Here is a 20,123-nt window from a genome sequence, read left to right as displayed (position 1 = left end):
CCATTAGTCTTGTCCTTTGTTGGCTCATGAAGATCCTGTAGAGGCCTGAACATTATAATCTAAAATCATCAAAACCATTGTGACACAAGAACAAGGCTCTGTGTATGGATAGGGAGCAATTTACAGTTTGCAAAGCCTGGGTAGGTGGTGGGATTTGAACTTGCAGCTCCCTGGGGTCCAATCTCATGATTTCTCCTGCTCCAGCTGCCTCGGCCTGAAGAGCTGGGTGGATGTGAGTCTCTCCCCCACGGTTTCCTGGCTCATGGGTCAGCCGACAACTCTGCTTGACTTCCCGGGGAGGAGAAAGAAGGGAATAACACTGGTTTGAAGGACAGTGGGAGCCATCAGATTTGAACCGCTTCAGCCTGACTGTGGTTCAAGTCAAATTTTAAAAAGAAAGAAAGGCTTATTATTGTGGAGGTTATTAAAAACGTTATAAGGGCTTCTGTGTATCAAGCACAATTCAGGTTTGATAAGCGCTTTTTTACTTGTACGATATGAAGTGACAGAGCCTTGCATTCCATTATTGGATTTCTGCAGCAGACAAGGCTATTTTTAGTTCCTTTCTTGGGAGATGTTCACTGGATGTGAGTAGTCTGAGGAGGGGCTTGAGCCTTGACCTCTGGAGATGCCAGACATGGACCCAGTGTTCCTGGCTGCCAGGGCTCCCAGTGCCATCCTCGGAGCTCCTCCCCTGCACTTGAAGGCCTTTCCCTCAGGGAGGAAAACTAGAGAAAGGTGTCTGTCTCCAGTGGTCCAGGTGGCATCATGCTGCTAGCGGTCCAAGAAGGGCTTTGTTTCCTGCAGAAATCTTTCCTTTAACTGTGTCTCCCATTCTGAACAGCTCTGGATTTCAGAATGGGTCTGCAGAGGCCGGGCTATGAGTAAGGTGAGGTGGAGCCTTCCCTGTGCATTTGTGACAAGGGGCCCGGGTTTTCTATCCCAGGTCTGTCCCACTGTACACGTGGCCTCTCTCCTATGTTCCTGTCCTCTTCAGTGACTCGTTAGCATGGCTGATCAGTGGTTTGGAGCACCATACCTGTCCTAGTGACCCAGGCCTGGTCAGCCTCCCTTGGCCTTGGATTTGTCCACTGGGAAGATGAGGGGTGTAAAGTTCACATCCATGGTTAAATAGATGGGTATTAAGGGATGATCCGGAGTTTGGAGATGGCACCCCTCCTTCTTTTCCTGAGTTTGGATGGAGCTGAGGGGCATAGTTCACTCTGGGGCGCTGTCATCATGCAGCATAGGGACAGGTGGAGATACCTCAGCAAGGTGCCAGTGACAGAGCAGTCAGCAGGGCAAGTGCTCTGCAGGAAGGTTCCGGAGCAGGGAGAGGACCAGGGATAGGACGGGGCAGGGAGGGGCGAGGCTTCTTCCAGACTTGCTCTCCAGGCTGATTGATCAGCCTGTGGAAAAGTTGGGGCAGTCACTAAGAGTGGACTCCGGGACAGGAGGAGACCAAAGGAAAGGCGTTCCCTGTGGGCAGTGATCTGAGCAGCATGGCCATCCCAGAGATTTCTCCCCATTTTTCCTTCTCTACAATCCCCACTTCTGTGGGTGCACAGCTGACCAAAGTGCTTTATCAAATATGGCGCATCGAGAGCAGTCACCCTTCATTCTATCTATCTTTCTATCTATCTATCTATCTGTCTGTCTATCTATCTATCTATCTATCTATCTATCTATCTATCTATCTATCTATCTATCTATCTATTCCCTGTCAGAAACCAGGACTCGAACTCCCTATCTGACACTTTATGCTCCTTGGCAGGTGTCTTACCACCTGAGCCATGCCTCCAAGCCATTTGTTTTCTTTAAGTAGTTTTGCAAAGGAGTTATCATTAAACAAAGCAGTTTATGAATACAGTGCTGTTGATCAGTGTCACCCCTTTCAAATTCTCACCCGTCCCTCCCTTCCTATCCTTTCCCTCACTCCTCTTAAATTTGTAGGATATACATTGAATTCCTGACTGCATTTGTTCCTTCCTCTCATCTTTCCACACCTCCCCCTTGGCCCCACCCTGCACTGCCCCTTTTGAGTACCACTTCCTGGTGTTTCATTTTGCTGAACTTGGACTTCACCTTTCTAAGGTGTTACGTTATTTCAGATTACCCTTGAATCTACCATATTTCGGTTTATACATCTGCATACCCTTGTAAACCACCCAGTGTATTTACTTACAAGTTTATAAGCTAAATCAGCTTTGGTCTGTAAGAGAAAACAAGCACCCTTTCTCTCTCTAGACCTGACTTTAGTAGCAATGTTTCCAGGTCTTTCCATTTCTTTGCAAATGGTACAATGCCATTATTTCTAATGGATGAGTAAAATCCTATTGTGTATATATCCCATTTTTTCTGATCATAGCATATGATTTTTTCAATTCGTTGTTGAATTCAATCAGCCAGTTTTGCATGTGTGTTCATCAAAGGCATAAGTCTATAGTTGTCTTTTACTGATGTGTCCTCATCTGGCTTGGGGATGTGTCTTCATAGAATGAGTTTGGTAGTGATCTTTCCCTTTATATTTCATTGAAGAGTATGAGGAGTTTTGATGTTAGTTCTCCCTTGAAGGCCTATAGAATTTGGCTATAAACCCATCAGTTCCTGGGCTTCTCTTGGATAGGAGGGCTTTTATTGCCATTTTAATTTCATTGCTTGCTATGGATCTGTTTAATTGGTTTTTATCTCCTGGGCTCAGTTTAGGTATATTGATAGTGTCTGGGAATGATGCCATTTCTTCTACATTCTCCAATTTATTGGCATAAAGATTTGCAAAGTATTCCCTCATAATATTCTGAATTTTGTTTCTGTTGTGTCATTTCCTTTTTCACCTCTAATTTTATTTGGGTAGTTTCTCCTCTTAGATTTACTAAGGGCCTGTCAATTTTTAGGTTTATTTTCCAAAGAGACAACTTTTTGTTTTGTTGATTCTTTGTATGCTTTATGGTCTCTAATTTTTATTATTCTATTGTTTTGGGGTTTGGCTTGTTTTTTTTTTCAAGGAGGTTGAAGTGTATTATTAGAGTGTTGACTTGAGATTTCTTTAATTTGCTGATGTAGATACTCATAGCTATAAATTTTCCTATGAGTATTGCTTTTGCTGTGTCCCAGAGCAGCTGGTATTTCATGTGTTCATTTATATTGGATTCCAGAAGCATTTTAATTTCCCTTCTCATCTTTGATGACCCACTGATAAATCTGCAATGCTTTTTTCATCTGTTACAAGTTTCAGTATTTTCTGTGATGGCTTTTGCTATTGAACTCTAATTTTATTGTTGTGGTCTGACAGGATACAAGGAATAATTTTTATTTTCTTCAGTCTTGCAGAGATTTGCTTTGTGACCTAGGTATGGTCTATTTTGGAGAATGTTCCATGAATGTTTATTGTGATGCTGTTGGGTGGAATAGTCTGTAGATGTCTGTTAGATCTAGTTGGTCAATGTAATTATTTTGTTCTGAGGTGTTTGTTTTTTGCTAAATTTTTGCTTGGATGATCGATCCAAAAGTGACAATCCTGTGTTGAAGTCACCAGCAATCAATGTTTGGCTCTGTGTGAGTTTTAGATCAGTAGTATTTGATTAAGTTGACAGCTCCAACATTCGATACATAGACATGTAGGTTTGTTATGTCCTCATGGTAAAGAATTCCCTTTTTAAAAGAAATTTAAATTGTATTTTAAATTTTATTGTAAAGGTGATGTACCAGAGGGATTACAGTTATACAAGTCAGATAATAAGTACATTTCTTTTTGAACAGTGTTAACCGCCTCTCTCATTTTCTGAGAGTTCTCTTTTTAATACATAATATCCTTTTTTCTCCTTACTAATTCTAATTTGAAGTCTTTTATCTAAGTAAGCTACTGTCCTGTTTATGAGGGCCATTTACTTGGAAGACTGTTCCAGCCTTTCACCTTGAGTAGATATTTGTTTTTGTCAGTTAGAGTGTGTCTGTAGGCAGCAGATGGATGGGTCTTGTATTTTATCCAGCCAGCCACTCCATGTCTTTTGATTGGAGAATTGAGCCCATTGATATTAAATGTTAGATTGAGAGGTACATGATAGCTCCTGTCATTACCCTTTTTAGCAGCTGTGTCTTTTCTGTTCTTACTATATCTAGCCACTTATCTGGTGGGGTCTGTTTTTGCTTCTTATTTTATGTTCATGTTGGTTATCTGTATGTGGGACATCTTTAGTTATCCTCTGTAGTGCTGTTTGGTGATGATAAATTGTTTCCATTTTTGGTTTATCATGGAATGTTTTTATTTGCACTTCAGTTATGAAATAGAAGTTTGGCTGGACAGAGTATTTTTGGTTGGTAGTTGTTTACATTCAATGCTTGGTATACATCTCACTGAGCCCTTCTTGCTTTTAGGGCTTGGGCTGAGAAATGTCGTTATTCAGACCAGTTTTCCTGTATAGCTAATCCACCTTTTCTCTCTGGTGTCCTGTCTTTGTTCTCCACTGAACAGTTTGGATCACGGTGTGACAATGGGAGGCTCTTTCCTGGTCAGGTCTGTTGAATGTTCTAAAGGCCTTTTGTACCTGATTGGGCTTTTCTTTTTGAATGTTTGTGAAGTTTTCTGCTATAATTTTATTAAATATGTGTTCTATAGCCTTAGTCATCTGCTCTTCTTCCTTGATTCTTTATTTTGTGTGGGGGGAGATCATAGGGACTGAACTCGGCCTGGGTACTTCCCCTCAGTTCTTCAGCTCAAAGCTAGTGTTCTACCACTTGAGTCACAGTGCCACTTCCTGCTTTTCCTGCTTATGTGGTGCTGAAGAATTGAACCCAGGACCTCATGTGTGCAAGGCAAGCACTCTACCACTGAGCCACCTTCCCAGCCGCTTCCTTGATTCTTATCAGCTACAAATTGTCTTCTGATTGAGTCCTAAAGTTCTTCTTGTAAACTCTTTTCCTGTTGCTTGTATTTTTATATGGTTACCTCCTTCCCCTGCCCCTTATTATATATATACTTTTGTCTTCAAACCTCAAGACTCTGTTTTCTATTTCATCTATTCTGCTGGAGAGGTTTTCTTTTTTTAATTTCTCTGCCTTTGTGTATTTTTTAGGGTTTCTCTTTATTGAAGCCTTTTTTAAGGTCTTGTATTGATTTCTTTGATTCATTGATTTATCTGTACCTTGCTTCATCTGTTAACTGAGTGGCTGTTTTTTCATTAGATTCCTTTGCCATCTTTTGAAATTCATTTAGCTCTTCATTTGTGATCTTCATGAATTCTCCCATTATTCTTTGGGTAGTGGCGTTGCCTTCACAGAGTGTCTTGTAGAGGTTTGTATCTTTTTATAGACAAATCTTTATCAGGAGGTCTGTTAGCCCTATGTACGCTTTCCTCTAGATCATTGTCTTTCTGACATGTTGAACAGTTGTGGTTTTGGGGGAGTGTTGTGTTTCTTTAATTTCTCATGTTTCTTGAATTTCTGGGATGGGCTCTGCCCATTTGAAGATCTTATTGGTATTGATTTTTGGGTACCCGAGATCTTCCTAAGTGCGTTATTCTCTGGTTTTGGATAAATAGGCAGTTGGTGTTTTGATGGGTTACATACCTTTCTACTGATGTTGAGTGTATGTGAGCTTTGGTATCTTATCCCAGACTAGAATGATTGAAAGCCAACATATAGGCGGCCACCTTTGTTCACTTTTCCTATTCCTTTAGTCTTGCTTTATGTTTATAGGATTAAAGTTCTGCTTATTTAGGGGTAGGCCCCTGCTGGGTGAAAACTAGGCCCTTGGGATCTGCCCCTGCCTGTGTGGAACCCAGCTGGGATCAGACTCTAGTTCTCTGGTGTGACTAAGACAGGTCTCTGGACATGGGCACTGCTCTTTGGTTTGTGTCCCTGTGTGTGGTGCAGGGCTGGAGGCTGGAAGCTCATTTGGGTTATGGTCTCTTGTTTGGAGCACTGTTTGGCCCCTGTCCCTGTTGGAGCTCCTCTGGAGGCCAGAGGTCCAGTCAGCACCGGGGCCTGAGTTTGGGGGTGGGACTCTGGTTTGGAGCACTGCCCTTTGGTTCCTGACTGTATCGGTTCTTATCCTTGGTGGTGTGGGACTCAGGTGGATGCATTATCCTTTTGAGCCTGGGCTGGCAGAAGGCTGACTCCTCAATTACTGATGTGGCTGAAATCAGTGCAGTTCTGGGCTCAGAATTTTCTCTCTCGTTTCTGCTCCCTCCCCTGCTTTCCTATATCCTACGCCTGGAGCCCAGTTCCTCCCCCAGCCTTCTTGCAGGTCACTTTGGGGATGGCAAGCATGTGATTCACAGTGTTTGGTGTCAATGTGCTCTCCTTTCCCAGATTCCCCTGTGAAGTAGTTTTCTGTGTCACAATGCAGTTGTGTTCATCTGTCATGTCTAAGACTGGCGTGGCGATCAGCCATGGCCAGCAGGAAGGCCAGCACGTCAGGTCGCACCAAGTGGGGCTCCGCACCCAGGGGTGGGCTGAGTGGAATCCACACTAGGGGCTGTGCCTTGCTGCTGGAGACCTTGTTCCATGGACTTAGTAATTTTTGTTGCTTTTTCTTTCTCTAAGATATAAATTTTAGTATTTCCTGATTGAGACTATGCTTGGACAGCTGGCCCTTGCTTGGTGTCCACTCTCAAGCTAGATTTCCTGATTAGAGCTCCATGTTTCTGATTGAGCAGACAGAGCTCTGATATTGCCCTGTCTCTAGACCACCTTCTTGGATCCCACACTGGGGCAGGTCTTTCTCATCTGCTAGCATCATCATTCTCATGCCAGTGAGCACAGCCATGTTGACAACATAATTTGAATTCTAGCAGGAAGGGAGTGAAAGGGCGCTGGCACAAAGCTGTGGGATGGCGTGAAGCCATGGGGAGATCAATAAGAAGCCTCATCCTGGTCTCCAGTCATACCAGGTCTCCAGGGGATTGGAAGGTCCACCATCCAGGGGAAAGTATGGGTCTTCTGCAAGAAAAGACCAGAACCTGAATCACTGCTTGAACGCTGTGCACTTTGCTTTTCCTCTCTCAAATTCACTCCAGCCTACAAGTGTTCCTCCTGAAAGTTCATGTTGCTCCTGCAGAGCTCTGGTGGAATATTGAATAAGATTCCCCTCTGGCAGGCTAGCTGCCAAGAGTGTGTGGAGTGCATGGTTCTCCACCTATGAAAATATCAAGTGAGCACCTGTGTGAGGCACCGTTGGAGCCCGTGGTTTCTTTGGGAGTCACTGAAACTCTTTTCCTCATAGTAATACACACACACAGAAAGAGGTACCTGGTGGCTCAGTCCTGCTGTCTGTCTGTGAATGTGTGTCCCAGAGTTCACATGTGGGATGCTGTGTCCCTGAAGACTTGGGGGTCATTGGAGGTGGGGCTCTTGGGAAGTCATTAGAACCAGATAAGATCATGGAGGTGGGAGGGGGGCTTTCTTGGCTTTACAAGGACAGGGGAGGACTAAGCCACCAGATGATGCTCGGGACACCCCAATGCAGGAGTTAAGGGACCCCCTGAGATCCCAGGAAAGCCGCAATGCCTGGAGCAGCTGATGCTGCACGGAGCACCCTCCCACACCCAATTCCCACCCAGCCCCCCGAACCCCTAAAGGACGTCTTGAGCTTCACCTCTGCACTGTCAGCCAGGGAATTTGCTGGGCCCCCTTTGAAGGACCATAAGCTCCTTTAATACAAGGATGAGTTCATTTCTTTATCCTACCCTCCAGCAGGTGCCAGGAGCTCTCTGCACAGCTGGCAAATTCATGATAAAGAGGCCCAATAAGCATCCTTCTCTTTCTTGCCTGATTCTGAACCATTATTGACAGCAGAGCAGATGTACAGGAGGACTGGAGTTCCCTTCCCATGCTGCTTTCCCATCCTTGTAGTACAGGCTTTGGGGGCTCCAAGGCATTTAAGGTTCTTCCAGTTCTAGATTCACACAGCTGGCTCTTCCTCAGGGCTGTCCTCCCGGTCCTGCAACAGCATGTGTTCACTGCAGCAACACCCCATTTGTGTAGCTGCTGGAACACTGGGGTTCCGGCCCTCCTGCCAGCACTTGCTCACTCGGTCCTCTCTTCTGCTAAATGGGAGGAGCGGCCTGGCTTCTTCAGCTCTGATGTTCAGAGATCTCAGGCACAGTTGTCAGGTGGCCCTGAAGGTGTTCTGCAGCTTCATAATCCATGACATGGCCCTGTTATTACATCCTAAGAATCCGTAAGGAACTTGGCAACATTTGTGATGTCAGGATTGCAATCGCTCAACCACATTCTCAGAGTCATGCACTGATTCCCATGCCTTAGGAAGCCCAAATTTGATAGGTTCAATACTTTATCAGGTATCCATTGCTTCAAAAACAAATGCAAAAGAAAAATGCTAGGCTGGGAAGGTGGCTCAGTGGTAGAGCCCTTGCCTTGCATGCCTGAGGCCCTGGGTTCGATTCCTCAGTACCACATAAACAAAAAGAAAAAAGCCAGAAGTGGCGCTGTGGCTCAAGTGGCAGAGTGCTAGCCTTGAACTGAAAAGCTGAGGGACAGTGCCCAAGCCCAGAGTTCAGGCCCCACAATCAGACCCCCCCCCCCAAAAAAAATGCCGTCCTCTAAGTTAGTGGTTTAAAAAAAATAAAAATATTTTTATCTCCCATTCTGTGGGCCAACTGTGCCCAGCTGGGCAGCTCTGCTCTGGGTAGCATTAGCTACCCCGGGCAGCTCAAGGTGGCTGGGTATTGCTGGTTTCCTGAGAGGGTTCCCAGAAAACCAGAGGGTTCCCTTACCTCCTGGATTGGGACGTCCCTAGCAGCCTTGCCTTCGGGGTATTTGAAAATGAGCTCCTTGCAGGAGCTGCAGGAGGTGCTGTGGGCACAGGAAGTGTTGGGCGTGTGTATACACGGCTAGACACTGGTGAGTTCAAATCTACCGATATCTACCTACCTTCCATCATTGCGACAACATACTCGAATTAATGAACATAAAAAGAGGAACTACTCAGGAGACTGAGATATGAAGATTACCATGGTTCAAAGTCAGCCAGCATGGGCAGGAAAGACCATGAGACTCTTATCTCCAATAAACCACCATAAAACTGAAAGCGGAGCTGTGGCTCAGTGGTAGAGCGCTCGCCTTGAGCTGAAGAGCTGAGGGACAGCGCCCACGCCCAGAGTTCAAGCCCCACGACTGACAAAAACAAAAAAGAGGCAAAGTTTGCTTTGGTTCGTGGTTTCAGAGGTTTCTGTACAGTCACTTGGCCTGGCAGCTTTGGACTTGTGGTAGACAGAGGATGTCTGTCCATCTCTCTGTGGCTGGGAAACAAAGCAGACAGGAAGAGCCAGCTCCCCACAACCCCTTCAAGGGCATACTACAATGATTGACCTTCCCCACCACCCCCTGCCCCGCCCCCGCCCCCTCTGGAGACTAAACCTTCAACACCTGGCCTCCAGGGGGATTACAGCAACGAGGAATTATTAAAGCATCCACTAACCACAGTGGACGCATCACGCTGACTCACACGGAGTGAGGAGGCACCAGCCGTGCGGAGGCCCCGTGGGATTGGAAAGTCTCCTGTCCTTTCTAGTCTCGCAGCACCCTGGCATAGGCAGCGTGGGCCTCAGTTTGCCCTTCTGTAAAGTAGGGGCATTGGTCTTGTGGAGGGCACAGGTACCTCCGTGCTAACCTCTGCTCCCCACCATGTGCTCCCAGGTACTCCTTCCAGGACGAGGAGGACATGTTCATGGTGGTGGACCTGCTGCTGGGCGGGGACCTGCGTTACCACCTACAGCAGAACGTGCGCTTCACCGAGGGCGCTGTGAAGCTGTACATCTGTGAGCTGGCCCTGGCCCTGGAGTACCTCCAGCGGTACCACATCATCCACAGGTAACCGCTGCTGCCGGCCGTCTGGGGAGGGGAGGGGGGGGGGAGACAGAGTGGGGACAGCGCCATCTGCAGCCAGGAAGTGTTTGATTCCTGACCTTGTTTAGAAGTGCGGTGTCTGGAAGGGCTTATAAGGGTAAGGGCAGCTTTTTCAGACGGCAGTGCAGACTGCAGCGCAATGCCCCTTGATTCCTGCGGGGGTTGTACCTCCACCTTCTCTCCAGACCCTCGAGGGGCGTTCGGGTGTTTGGGGCTCTCCTGCTCTGGTGTGTGTGTGTATTTTCTCTCGTCCAAATTCCAATCCAGTGATAGGAGGAAATGTTTGAGAGATGATAAATGTGTACGGATCGGGAAAACAGAATTGAGACTACAGCACAGCCTTAAATGGGAGAAAGTGTGGGGTGGGACATGGCTTAGAATGCCAGAATCTGAATTTAGGCTGTCACTGGAAGGGAGTCTAGAGTAATAGACACTAAAGGCTCCCCCAGAGGCTCAAGGATTGGCACCAATGTCTACAGAAAGGAGGTGGAGATGAGAAGGGAAGTAAAATACAGTGGATTCGCTGGGAACCTTTCCAGAGTATGGAGTAGCCAGGAGTCTTCCCCACCCAGAATCTCAGAATGGCTGCCTTTTCTTGATCAGACAGGGCACAAAAGCTCCCCCAAGGAGAAAAACATGGACTGTCTGCCTGAAGATCCTCCATCCAAGCCAGGTTGGCGTACTGTAGTTCAAAGAGCAAGGTTATCTAAATATACCCCCAGGGAGTAGTGCTCTCCTAGCTCTTGCTGGAGCCAGAGGAAAATGACACTGGGCCTTTGTCACCTGGGCAAGAAGCTCAGGTGAGCTCCGTGGGAATGCGACTGCGTGTGGAAGAGACCGTGACATCACATGCTGCCCCTGACACCTGGGCGCCCAGCTCCCCACCCACAGCCCCGCTGCCCCTGACACCTGGGCGCCCGGCTCCTCACCCACAGCCCCGCTGCCCCTGACACCCGGGCGCCCAGCTCCTCACCCACAGGCCCCACTGCTTGCTATCAGCCTCCTGCTGGCTCAGCAACAAGCCAAGATGATCAGCGGGGAGGTCTTATCACATCAACATCAAAACCCAATCAAATAAATAGAAACTTCCCGGAATAAACAACGACTCTGAAAACATGAAAATTCCATCAAAAATGTGTTCTCGGTGGGATAAGAGTCTTTGCGGGTATTAAACAGGAAGTGGCTCTTCAAAAAAATTCAGAGAACAAACATCAGAGCTTTTATCAATTACAAGTGTGAAAGCAGAAATGGAAAACATGAAATCTATTGGAAGGTAAGGTCTCTCAACTCTCCCACAAAGTACAGCACAAAGACACAAAGGAAATAAGAGGGAAAAGATCACAAAATTAGAGATTCATCCCAGAAATGTCAACATGTGAGAGAGACAGAAGACACAGAAGAATGAACAGTTAATAAAGAAAAACAAAACAGACCAGAAATATAGAAGTTTCTAGATTGGAAGAACCCGTCAAGGTTCTCAGCTGTGGCTATTAATAAACACACGTCAAAATCAACTTCAGGTCGGATAATCGCCCAGAGAAAAGCAGTCAACCATGAAAGCCGAGGCAGTGTGACGAACTCATCAATGTGAAGAGAGCATACTGCACATTTCCACAAGTTCCAGGTCTCAGAAAATGTACCTTCCACCCCTCCTCTCACGTACTAGAAAATGGTTTGGGTTCTATCACGAAGAAGGGAGAAACAGGAGTCACAATGCTGGAGCTCCAGCCAAGAACCAAGGCGAAGAAGCCACTGGATTGATGCTGAAGGGTGGCCACTGTCCCCACTAGGGGACCAGTTCTAGGTGTAGCAGCTTGGAAAGACCCTAAAAGTTTCTTTGGAAGAGTAAAAACCGGCAAGGTTGGATTACTGTAGCATGCGGCTACCTCAGGTTGGTAAAGAATCGAATGTTAAGTGAGTTTAAAACTCAACAATCAAAAAAAAAAAAAAAACCAAGACAACTGTTGCTTCTAGGAAGTATTGAACAGTTCACTGTGCAGGTCGTCACTACCTGGAAAGTGACATAACCAAACTTCCAGTGATGCTCCAGTGAGGAAACGGGAAGAATAATTGTGTCTCTTGGGATGGAGGGAGGAGAACAAAAGATTGTGGGGCATGAGGACATCCATCCTGGTCTTTGCTTTGGGGGTAATAAGGACAGCTCTAACATGAATAAAGCACTCCAGGAAGGTGGTCTCGAGCAGCCTGGACATCTGTTTGCTGGCAGCAGTGGGAACTGTTACAATGCTTAGAAAGCCATCTGGCATTGAAAGTCATTTTATCATAAATATTCACACACTCTGAATCATTAACTTACTAAAACTCTGGTCCAGACTTTATAAAAATATTTTAAGCATATGGATATTTATAATAGCATTGCTTAATTTTGAAATAACCTAAAGGGAAAGAAATTAGCTTAGTAAACCATCTACTGCCTTTTTTTTTTTTTTTTTTGTCAGTCATGGGGCTTGAACTCTGGGTCTGGGCGCTGTCCCTCAGCTCTTCAGCTCAAGGAAGTGCTCTACCACTAGAGCCACAGCGCCACTTCTGGTTTTCTGATGATTAATTGGAGATAAGAGTCTCATGGACCTTCCTGCCTGGGCTGGCTTTGAACCACGATCCTCAGATCTCAGCCTCCTGAGTAGCTAGGATGACAGGCGTGAGCACAGCGTCTACTGCCTTTTTAAGAAACTATAAAACTATAACACACCCAGAGGTAATGCTCATTATGAAATCCTGCAATTATGGAATCCAGAGAGATATGATCTCTTACAAAACATTGTGGCTATGTGTTAAAAAGAAAAAGGGCCAAGATGTGGTTTTGGAACACATGAATGTTGGAGGGAGATTCTATGGAGTATCTTCTTTTCCTGCTTTAGATTTTTCTTTAATGAGCATGTTGTCCTTTTAATGAAGAAAAAGCACCATAAACTCTCTCACTAAAGGAGAAACAAACTCTTTAGTTTGTAATACCTTGTTGGAATTCTGTCCCACCGCTTAGCCAGCTGTGGACAGGAAGTTAATCTGTTCATACTGTGTCTTATCTTTCAAAGGGACTTGGATGAGGATGGACTGAAATATTCTATATATAACATGCCTAACATGTACCTCCTTAGTTCTCAGTGAGATCAGTAATAAGGTAATAACAATAGACATAGGATAGAGCCTGTATGGCATGGAGTTTTTGCTGTTGACATTGTTTATTTTGTGCCAACACTGGGTCCGAGTGTTCTACTTTAGTTTAGCTTTCTCACTGAAGGCTAGTACTCTCCCACTTGAGCCACTCTTCCACCTCTGACTTTTTGATAATTAATTGGAGATAAGAGTCTTGCGGACTTTCCTATCCTGGCTGGCTTGGAACTGCCAGCCTCAGATCTCAGTAGCTAGGATTATAGGTGTGAGCTGCTGACCCCAACCCTAGCCTGCTTTCATATTCTGGATTACTCCTCAACCTGTCTCTGTCTCCACTATCTCTAAAAACAAATGGCCCATTTCCATCAGGTTAAAGAAAGCACACGTTAGCCAGTCCTTCTTAATTACCCTGTAGTTTGAGGGTCATGTCAACCAGAAAGAGATAGCCACATGGAAAAAAAAAATCAAAGTCATGCTGGAGTGTCATTTAGGAGGGAAATTCCAATTCAATCTCAGAAGTAACTTTGATATTTCAAGGCACAGAGCCTCCATTTCCCTTCTGTTGTGGGCTAGTACTGAGAATTTATGGCTTCTTGATGATAGAGGAGGGAGATAGAAGAGAATCCAATTTATTCTTTAAGGAGATTGTTCTGTCTCTTGGGTACAAATGGCATCTGCAATTGGGTAGAGAGTGTTTATGTGAGATAATAAATTTTGGAACTAGGGACCTTGGTCTTAACTTCACTTTACAAAAAAGGAATGAAATCTAGGAGCAGAATATGAAAGCAGAAAGCGAATCCTTGCAAGGATCCAATAAATGAGAGGGTGTTTTACAGAAGCTGTTCAGACAAGACAAAGGACGCAGCATCAGGAAAGTGGGTCAGCACTTCTGGAAACGTCCACATACAGTGAGAACACAAAGATCTCTAAAGCTTTTGGCTTCGGGTCCCTGTGCAGCCCTCAGTCCCTTCCCCAGGCATTCTTTTCCTTGCTCATCTAACTGTTCAGAGCACACTGTCGAGCAAGTTTTAGAACTGGGGTGTTATGGCCAGATACATTAAAGCAAAACAAAAACAAAGCAACACCCAGTGGGCTGCTCTCTCTGGTTATTAAATGTAACATGTAGCACATGTGTGTTCCAGGATGCGCACATGCACACAGACACATGCATGCGCCTCCAGGCATGCACGCTCACAGTTACACGCACACGGACACATGCATGTGCCTTCAGGCATGCACGCTCACAGTTACATTTCTGTGATTGTTAGTGCCATCTCCCTTCCACTCCCCATTCTGAAAGAAGGAGATGTAGGGCTGGGAAGGACACGAATCATATAGGAGAGAAGTTAGGACAAAATGCTCTGAAAGTTATAGGAACTGAGACATCCCAAGTGATTTATGCTTTTCCTGGCTGGTGGAAGCACTTGACTTTATATTGAAACAGCATTTGTCAGGTGCAATGGTGATAAACTTTTCCCCAAAGGAGGAATTGACGCAGAAGAAGGGGCGGGCAGCCTTTTGCGCCATTACACATTGCATGTGGTTGCTTCAAGTGACTTTGTGCAGGATCTTGAGTACAAAGTCATGTAGGATTTATCTTATAATGATTAACAGGGCTGCTGAAATAATTCCTTAAAGTCAAATGGGATTGAGATGAGGAGAGAAAAAGAAATTTGACAAATGTTCCCCAGGTTTTAGGCTACTAAATACTACTATGGATCTTGGCATTGTCTCCTCAATGGACCTACAGCCCTGTGTAATCTTGGGATAACAGAGATGTCCATCTATCTACCCACCCATCCATCCATCCATCCATCCATCCACCTATGATCCATCCATCCACCCAGCTATCATCCATCCAATGACTCAGCCATCATCCAGCTATTTATTTAACCATTCATCCATCTATCTACCTATCCATACACCTACCTTTCATCCATCCATCCACCTATCCACCCACTTATCATTCATCCATCTATCTACCCATCCACCCACCCACCCACCCACCCATCATCTACCTGTTCATCCATCTATCATCTGTCCCTTTACTCATCCATTCACCCACCCATCCATCCACCATCCATTATCCATCCACTTATTCATCTGTTCATTCATCCATCCACCATCTATCCACCCATCTGTCCATCCACTATCTATTCCTCTATCCACTCAACCGTCTACCTATCTGTTTTTTATCTATTGATCCGTCTACTCATCAGTGACCAACCAGGAAGCTACATCATACCAAACTAAGGATGCATCAGTAAGGGCTGATCAAATTTATGCCTTCTTGGTGCCCAAGTTCTAGTGGAAGGAGACAGACAACAAACACAAAAAACATGTGTCTACTGTGTTAGGTGATTATAAGTGCTGTATGTTTTGATGGCAACAAAAGGAGGATCATAGGTTGGGATCTGGCTTTTCAGAACACAGAGAAAGACCACTCAGATTCAGAGTCTTGTGAGCAGGGGGCAGTGGAGTGGAGGAGTGCGATTTAGGGGTGCTATTGCAGGTGTAGAGGTTCCATGATGGGAATACTCCCATCATTCCTCAGGATCTCTGACAAGGCGGGAACAGCTAGAGCATTATGGGCAGAAGAGCATGGTATAGGCCAGGTGGGGGAAGGCAAGACAGTGCAGCAATGATTGATCCTCTCAGCTCTTACCTAGAGAGAGTGGGAAGCTGTTGCCAGGCTTTTAGTAAAGGACTGACACGATTTGATCTGGCTTTCAATAGAGTTGTATGCTGCTGCATTTGGGGAGTCCTTCTGGCTGCTGTGGGGAAGGTAGGGTGTAGGCAGAGAAAGGGAAAGGAAGCAGCCCCCCCCCCCAGGGGAAAGATAGGGAAGAGCTTTGCCCGGAGATCTGAGCGGCATTCTGATGGAAACTAAGATAATGAGTTCCCAAACCAGCTGCAGTTCAGTTATCTGGCGGGGGGGGGGGGGGGGGGGGGCGGGGGGAGGGAGGGGGGAGAAAAAAGACTTGAGGGACACGTCTGGTCCATTTGGAAAATTTTGCTGTGAGGTGCCACAGCAAATGTCATGTTCTTGGAAGCCAGCCTGCAAAGTCCTCCGTGTCCGGTGAGGGGAGATAAGATGCAGTCCATGACAAGGAGAGCCACGGGTGCTTTGAGAAAGGAAGCCTGGCGTGGAGGCAGCCCGGGGCAGGGTGCCACGTCACTGTGGGCCAGCCCTGGGTGGGGCTGGGTGCGATCAGACAGCCCTTTGTGGAGTAGGCAGGATGGAGTGCTGTGCATTGAGGCCCAGTTGTTGTCTGGCTGGGAGTGTTCCTAACGCATGAAGCCCAGGGTCTGTTTTGGAGGTCTCAGTTCATAGCTGGGTAGAATCTGAGAGAGAAAGCAGCGCTTTCATGTTTCCACGTTCTTGTAGTAATATTCATGGCGAAACTTAGCATCTCAACTATTTTTAGTGCGTGGTCATTCAGGAGTATGAAACACAGTCACACTGCTGTACACCCAGTACCCAGAATACTTTTCATCTTGCAAAGTTGACATTTAACAGTAAGTCCCCATTTCCATCTGGCAGCCACTGTTTGGCTCTCGGTTTGGGAATTTGACCGTATGAGGCACTTCTCGTAGTGGAATCTGATAGTATTTGTTTTTCATGACTGCTTATGTCACTTAACATAGAATCCTTGAGCTGCTTCTGGGTTGTAAGTATCAGAATGTTTCTTTGTAATATATCATTGACACATTCTTATGTTAATGCATATTGAGGTTGCTTCTAACTTTTTTTGTGTGCCAGTACTGAGGATGTAACTCAGGATCTGGACAGTTGGCCCCTAGCTTTTTTGCTCAACGCTGGTGCTCTACCACTTGAGCCACTGCTCCACTTCCAGCTTTTGGGTGGTTAATTGGAGATAAGAGTCTTGTGGGAGCCAGGCGCCGGTGGCTCACGCCTGTAATCCTACTCAGGAGGAGGAGATCTGAGGATTGCGGTTCAAAATCAGCCCAGGCAGGAAAGTCGGTGAGATGCTTATCTCCAATAAACAACGAGAAAACCGGAAGTGGCACTGTGGCTCAAGTGGTAGAGCGCTCGCCTTGAGCTGGAGAGCTCAGGGACAGCGCCCAGGACCAGAGTTCAAGCCCCACAACCAACCAAAAAAAAAAAAAAAAGTCTTGTGGGCTTTTTGGCTTAGGATGGCTTCAAACTGTGACCCTCAGATCTCAGGCTCCTGAGTAGCTAGAATTACAGGTGCGAACCATTGGTGCCTGGCTGCTTCTAACTTTTGGCTATTGCAAATAATGCTACAGAGCTCTGGGGTACTGTGGAGTATATGTACACCATGGTGGGATTGCTGAAACATACAGTGAGCCTATTTTTAATTTTCAGAAAAACCAATCAAACTAAGGACTTTATAATGAAGATCTGCAGGTTTTATTTTGTAGGCTGCAGAAGATGCACAGCTCCAAGATGAGACCGCTGGCATCCATTCATAGCAGGTATACTACCGGAAGAACGGAGGAGGTCAGGGCCCCAGTTAGGAGATGGCCACAAATGTTAACGCCTTGTGATGACTGTGTACGACAAAAAAAAGTGGGTGCTGTATTGATGTTGAGAGGATGCTAACCATTAGAATTAGCCTTTTAGGACTCACACTAATTAAGACTGTTTCCCTTTTGTTGTGAAAAGCACCAAAAAATGTTTGGATATAGCAGCCGAATTTCTCTCTGATGCAGTAAACAAGTTTTCTTTCATGTATGAAAGACTTCAACGCTTTTAAGATGCATAGATGGTTGGGGTTTTTCAGCAATAAAAATGGTATATCGTGTGGGGGAAGGGGAGCTTTCAGTGGTGCTCAAAGCAGAAATGGTGTTTCTTGACGTGAGGTTGAATTGCAGATAGGAAGGCCCAAATAAATCGTAGACAAGCTAAGCTCCGGGCACTGGATGCATACATTTCAGCCTTATCTACTTATGATTGGCTTGCAAATTGGCAGGTTCTATCTTGGGAATTGTCCTCTGACTCTTCCTCCCGCTCATTCGCATATCCATTGAGGTTCAAACCTTCATGATTCATCTCTCTGCCCACATCCATCACTCTCTCTCCTCTCTCCTCTCCCTCTCTCCTCTCTCTCTTTCAGTATAATTCATTAGCCTCTGAATTATTCAGAATGCAGGCAGAAAGCAGAAACTGTGCAGAGCCCTTCAAACAGAATTAGCACCAGGAATTAGTGGTGTGGATGTATTTCTTCTGGGAGGAGGAACAAACAGGATAATGAGCCAGCCCAGAGGTTACCACAGCTGGAAACCACCATGCTTTCCAGAGGATGGATGTCCATACCAGAGAGAGGAGGCGGGTACTGCCACAGTGCCCTGGAGCGGGGCCCTAGAGTGGCAGGGAGTGTGGGATTCAATCTAGGAGAAACAGCAGTGGAGGAGAGGCGGTCTGCCAGACTGCGTCCTGGACACCAGTGGGGGAGATGCCTCCTCTTCTCTCCAGCTGCCTTCTGTGGCCTTCAGTCTCTCCCTCCCATAGGGCAAACTCTCCTGCAAACCCATTTTGTGATCTTTAACACAGAAAAGCAGAAACAGTAGATCTGCCCAGAAGCAGACACATCCCCAGTGGAACCTTCTTGTCTCCCCACTTGTACCCTGGGTACCCGTCAGTCCAGCCCCCACCGGCTGGGGTGATTTACCTAAGGCGTTGTTGTGATGTCACTCCTGACCACAGCCTCGTCCATTCCATAACTCCAGCGATGAGATGGGAGAACTCACCGCTGGGTCTGCTGGCGCTAGCAGAGCGCCTCTTCACAGCACTGCGCGGCAGTGGCCTCACCTTCGTTGTCTTCAGTCCATTTCTCCTGCCGGATTTATGTCTCTAAAATCTTGGAGCCTCATTCATCATCCCAGGACCCAACACAGATTCTGACAGTGCCTGTAATAGAACCATGCACCTTCAATATCAGCACATCTTTCACACACATGCTTTGTATGGATTGGATGTTGACTTGAAAGAGTCGTACATCGTTTGCATGTAACTCATACAATTTTTCTTCAGCTTGGCCTCTAGGTTCTGATTCTATTTATTGTACAGGTAGAGAAGACAGAGTGTCAGAGACTATGAATTGCAAAGCCATGGGATTCACCTTATTAGCCCCTGATCATGCCTGAGATGTGTAGCCTGGATTCCAAGGCCTTGGGGAGGGCGGTGGTATTTCCTAGGTGTTCAGGGAAGATTTTGCATTTAAAAGGCAGAATCCCTCCACTAGATCCAAGGCCTTGGCTCGGTTGCGAAGCCTGACTTTACTTCTTCTTGGAAATTGTGTTGCCAAAGGCTGAGGCTTTTAGTCCATGACAAAGTGACTTGGAATCCAGGATTATGCACCGTGAAATCAGCCAGATAGGAGCAGCTACCGCCTCTGTTGTGACAATCAGTCCTTCTCTGCCTTTGTTAACTGACATGCTTGCTAATTGTGCCACATGTCGCGTTACCTGTGGGGGTTTTGCCAAGTGAAAGATGTTCCTTTGAAGTGTTTACCATTTTATTTAACAGGGAAGAGTTCCATTTTAAATGCTAATTAAATAATCTTAGTTACTAAGGCGGAAAGCCTCCTTCTAGTCCAGTAAATTAAATTAGTAGTTTGAGACTCCTCATCCCTCTTCTCCACATCCACGGAGTAAGTTGAGCTCTCACAATATTTACATGTCTTGGAGAGTGAGAGACAGGCTGACTCAGCCATGCGGAGAAGCTTCTGGAAGGGAAATGGAGCCCAATCACTTTGCTCCCTTCCGATGCCATTCACTGGGTTCAAAGGTGATCCTGGTTTGAATTCTTAAGATTTTTTTAGTCTCTTGTGTGCATTTCGGCTACTGGGGCACAACAACCCATCGTAATTGTTTGAAAGAAGTCAATGCGATAGAAACCGAACTCACACAAGTTTAAGAAAATATTATTTAAAACAAATTCAGTATATTGATAATTTTGAGCCGAGAGAGAGTCGGGGGAGGGAGGGAGGGATGGACAGATTTCTTAGATCTCTGTTAGCTACCTCTGCCAAACAGACTTTGCAGTAGACAGCCACATGGCTACTGGCATTGTCACTGCTATCTGCCTAGCTGGCCACCATGGCATATGGAATTCTTCTTCCTCATCAAGTTCATGT

The 20,123-nt window shown here is 45.9% G+C and overlaps 1 protein-coding gene across 2 annotated transcripts in view; it reads left to right on the top strand.

Annotated features, from left to right (window-relative positions):
- The window catches only part of Stk32b (serine/threonine kinase 32B), a 175,422-nt gene that overhangs the window by 104,981 nt on the left and 50,318 nt on the right, over positions 1-20,123 (top strand). For both annotated transcript variants that reach the window (XM_042670318.1, XM_042670317.1), the window contains exon 4: positions 9,658-9,831. In XM_042670318.1, coding sequence (XP_042526252.1) covers positions 9,658-9,831 — 174 coding nt within the window. The remainder of the gene's footprint in view (positions 1-9,657; positions 9,832-20,123) is intronic.

The sequence above is a fragment of the Dipodomys spectabilis genome, unplaced genomic scaffold, assembly GCF_019054845.1.
Source record: "Dipodomys spectabilis isolate Male_0828 unplaced genomic scaffold, ASM1905484v1 ptg000532l, whole genome shotgun sequence".
In the NCBI taxonomy this organism is placed as follows: domain Eukaryota; kingdom Metazoa; phylum Chordata; class Mammalia; order Rodentia; family Heteromyidae; genus Dipodomys; species Dipodomys spectabilis.
Note: the sequence above shows the minus strand (reverse complement) of the source record. Positions and strands in the feature narration are given on the sequence as shown.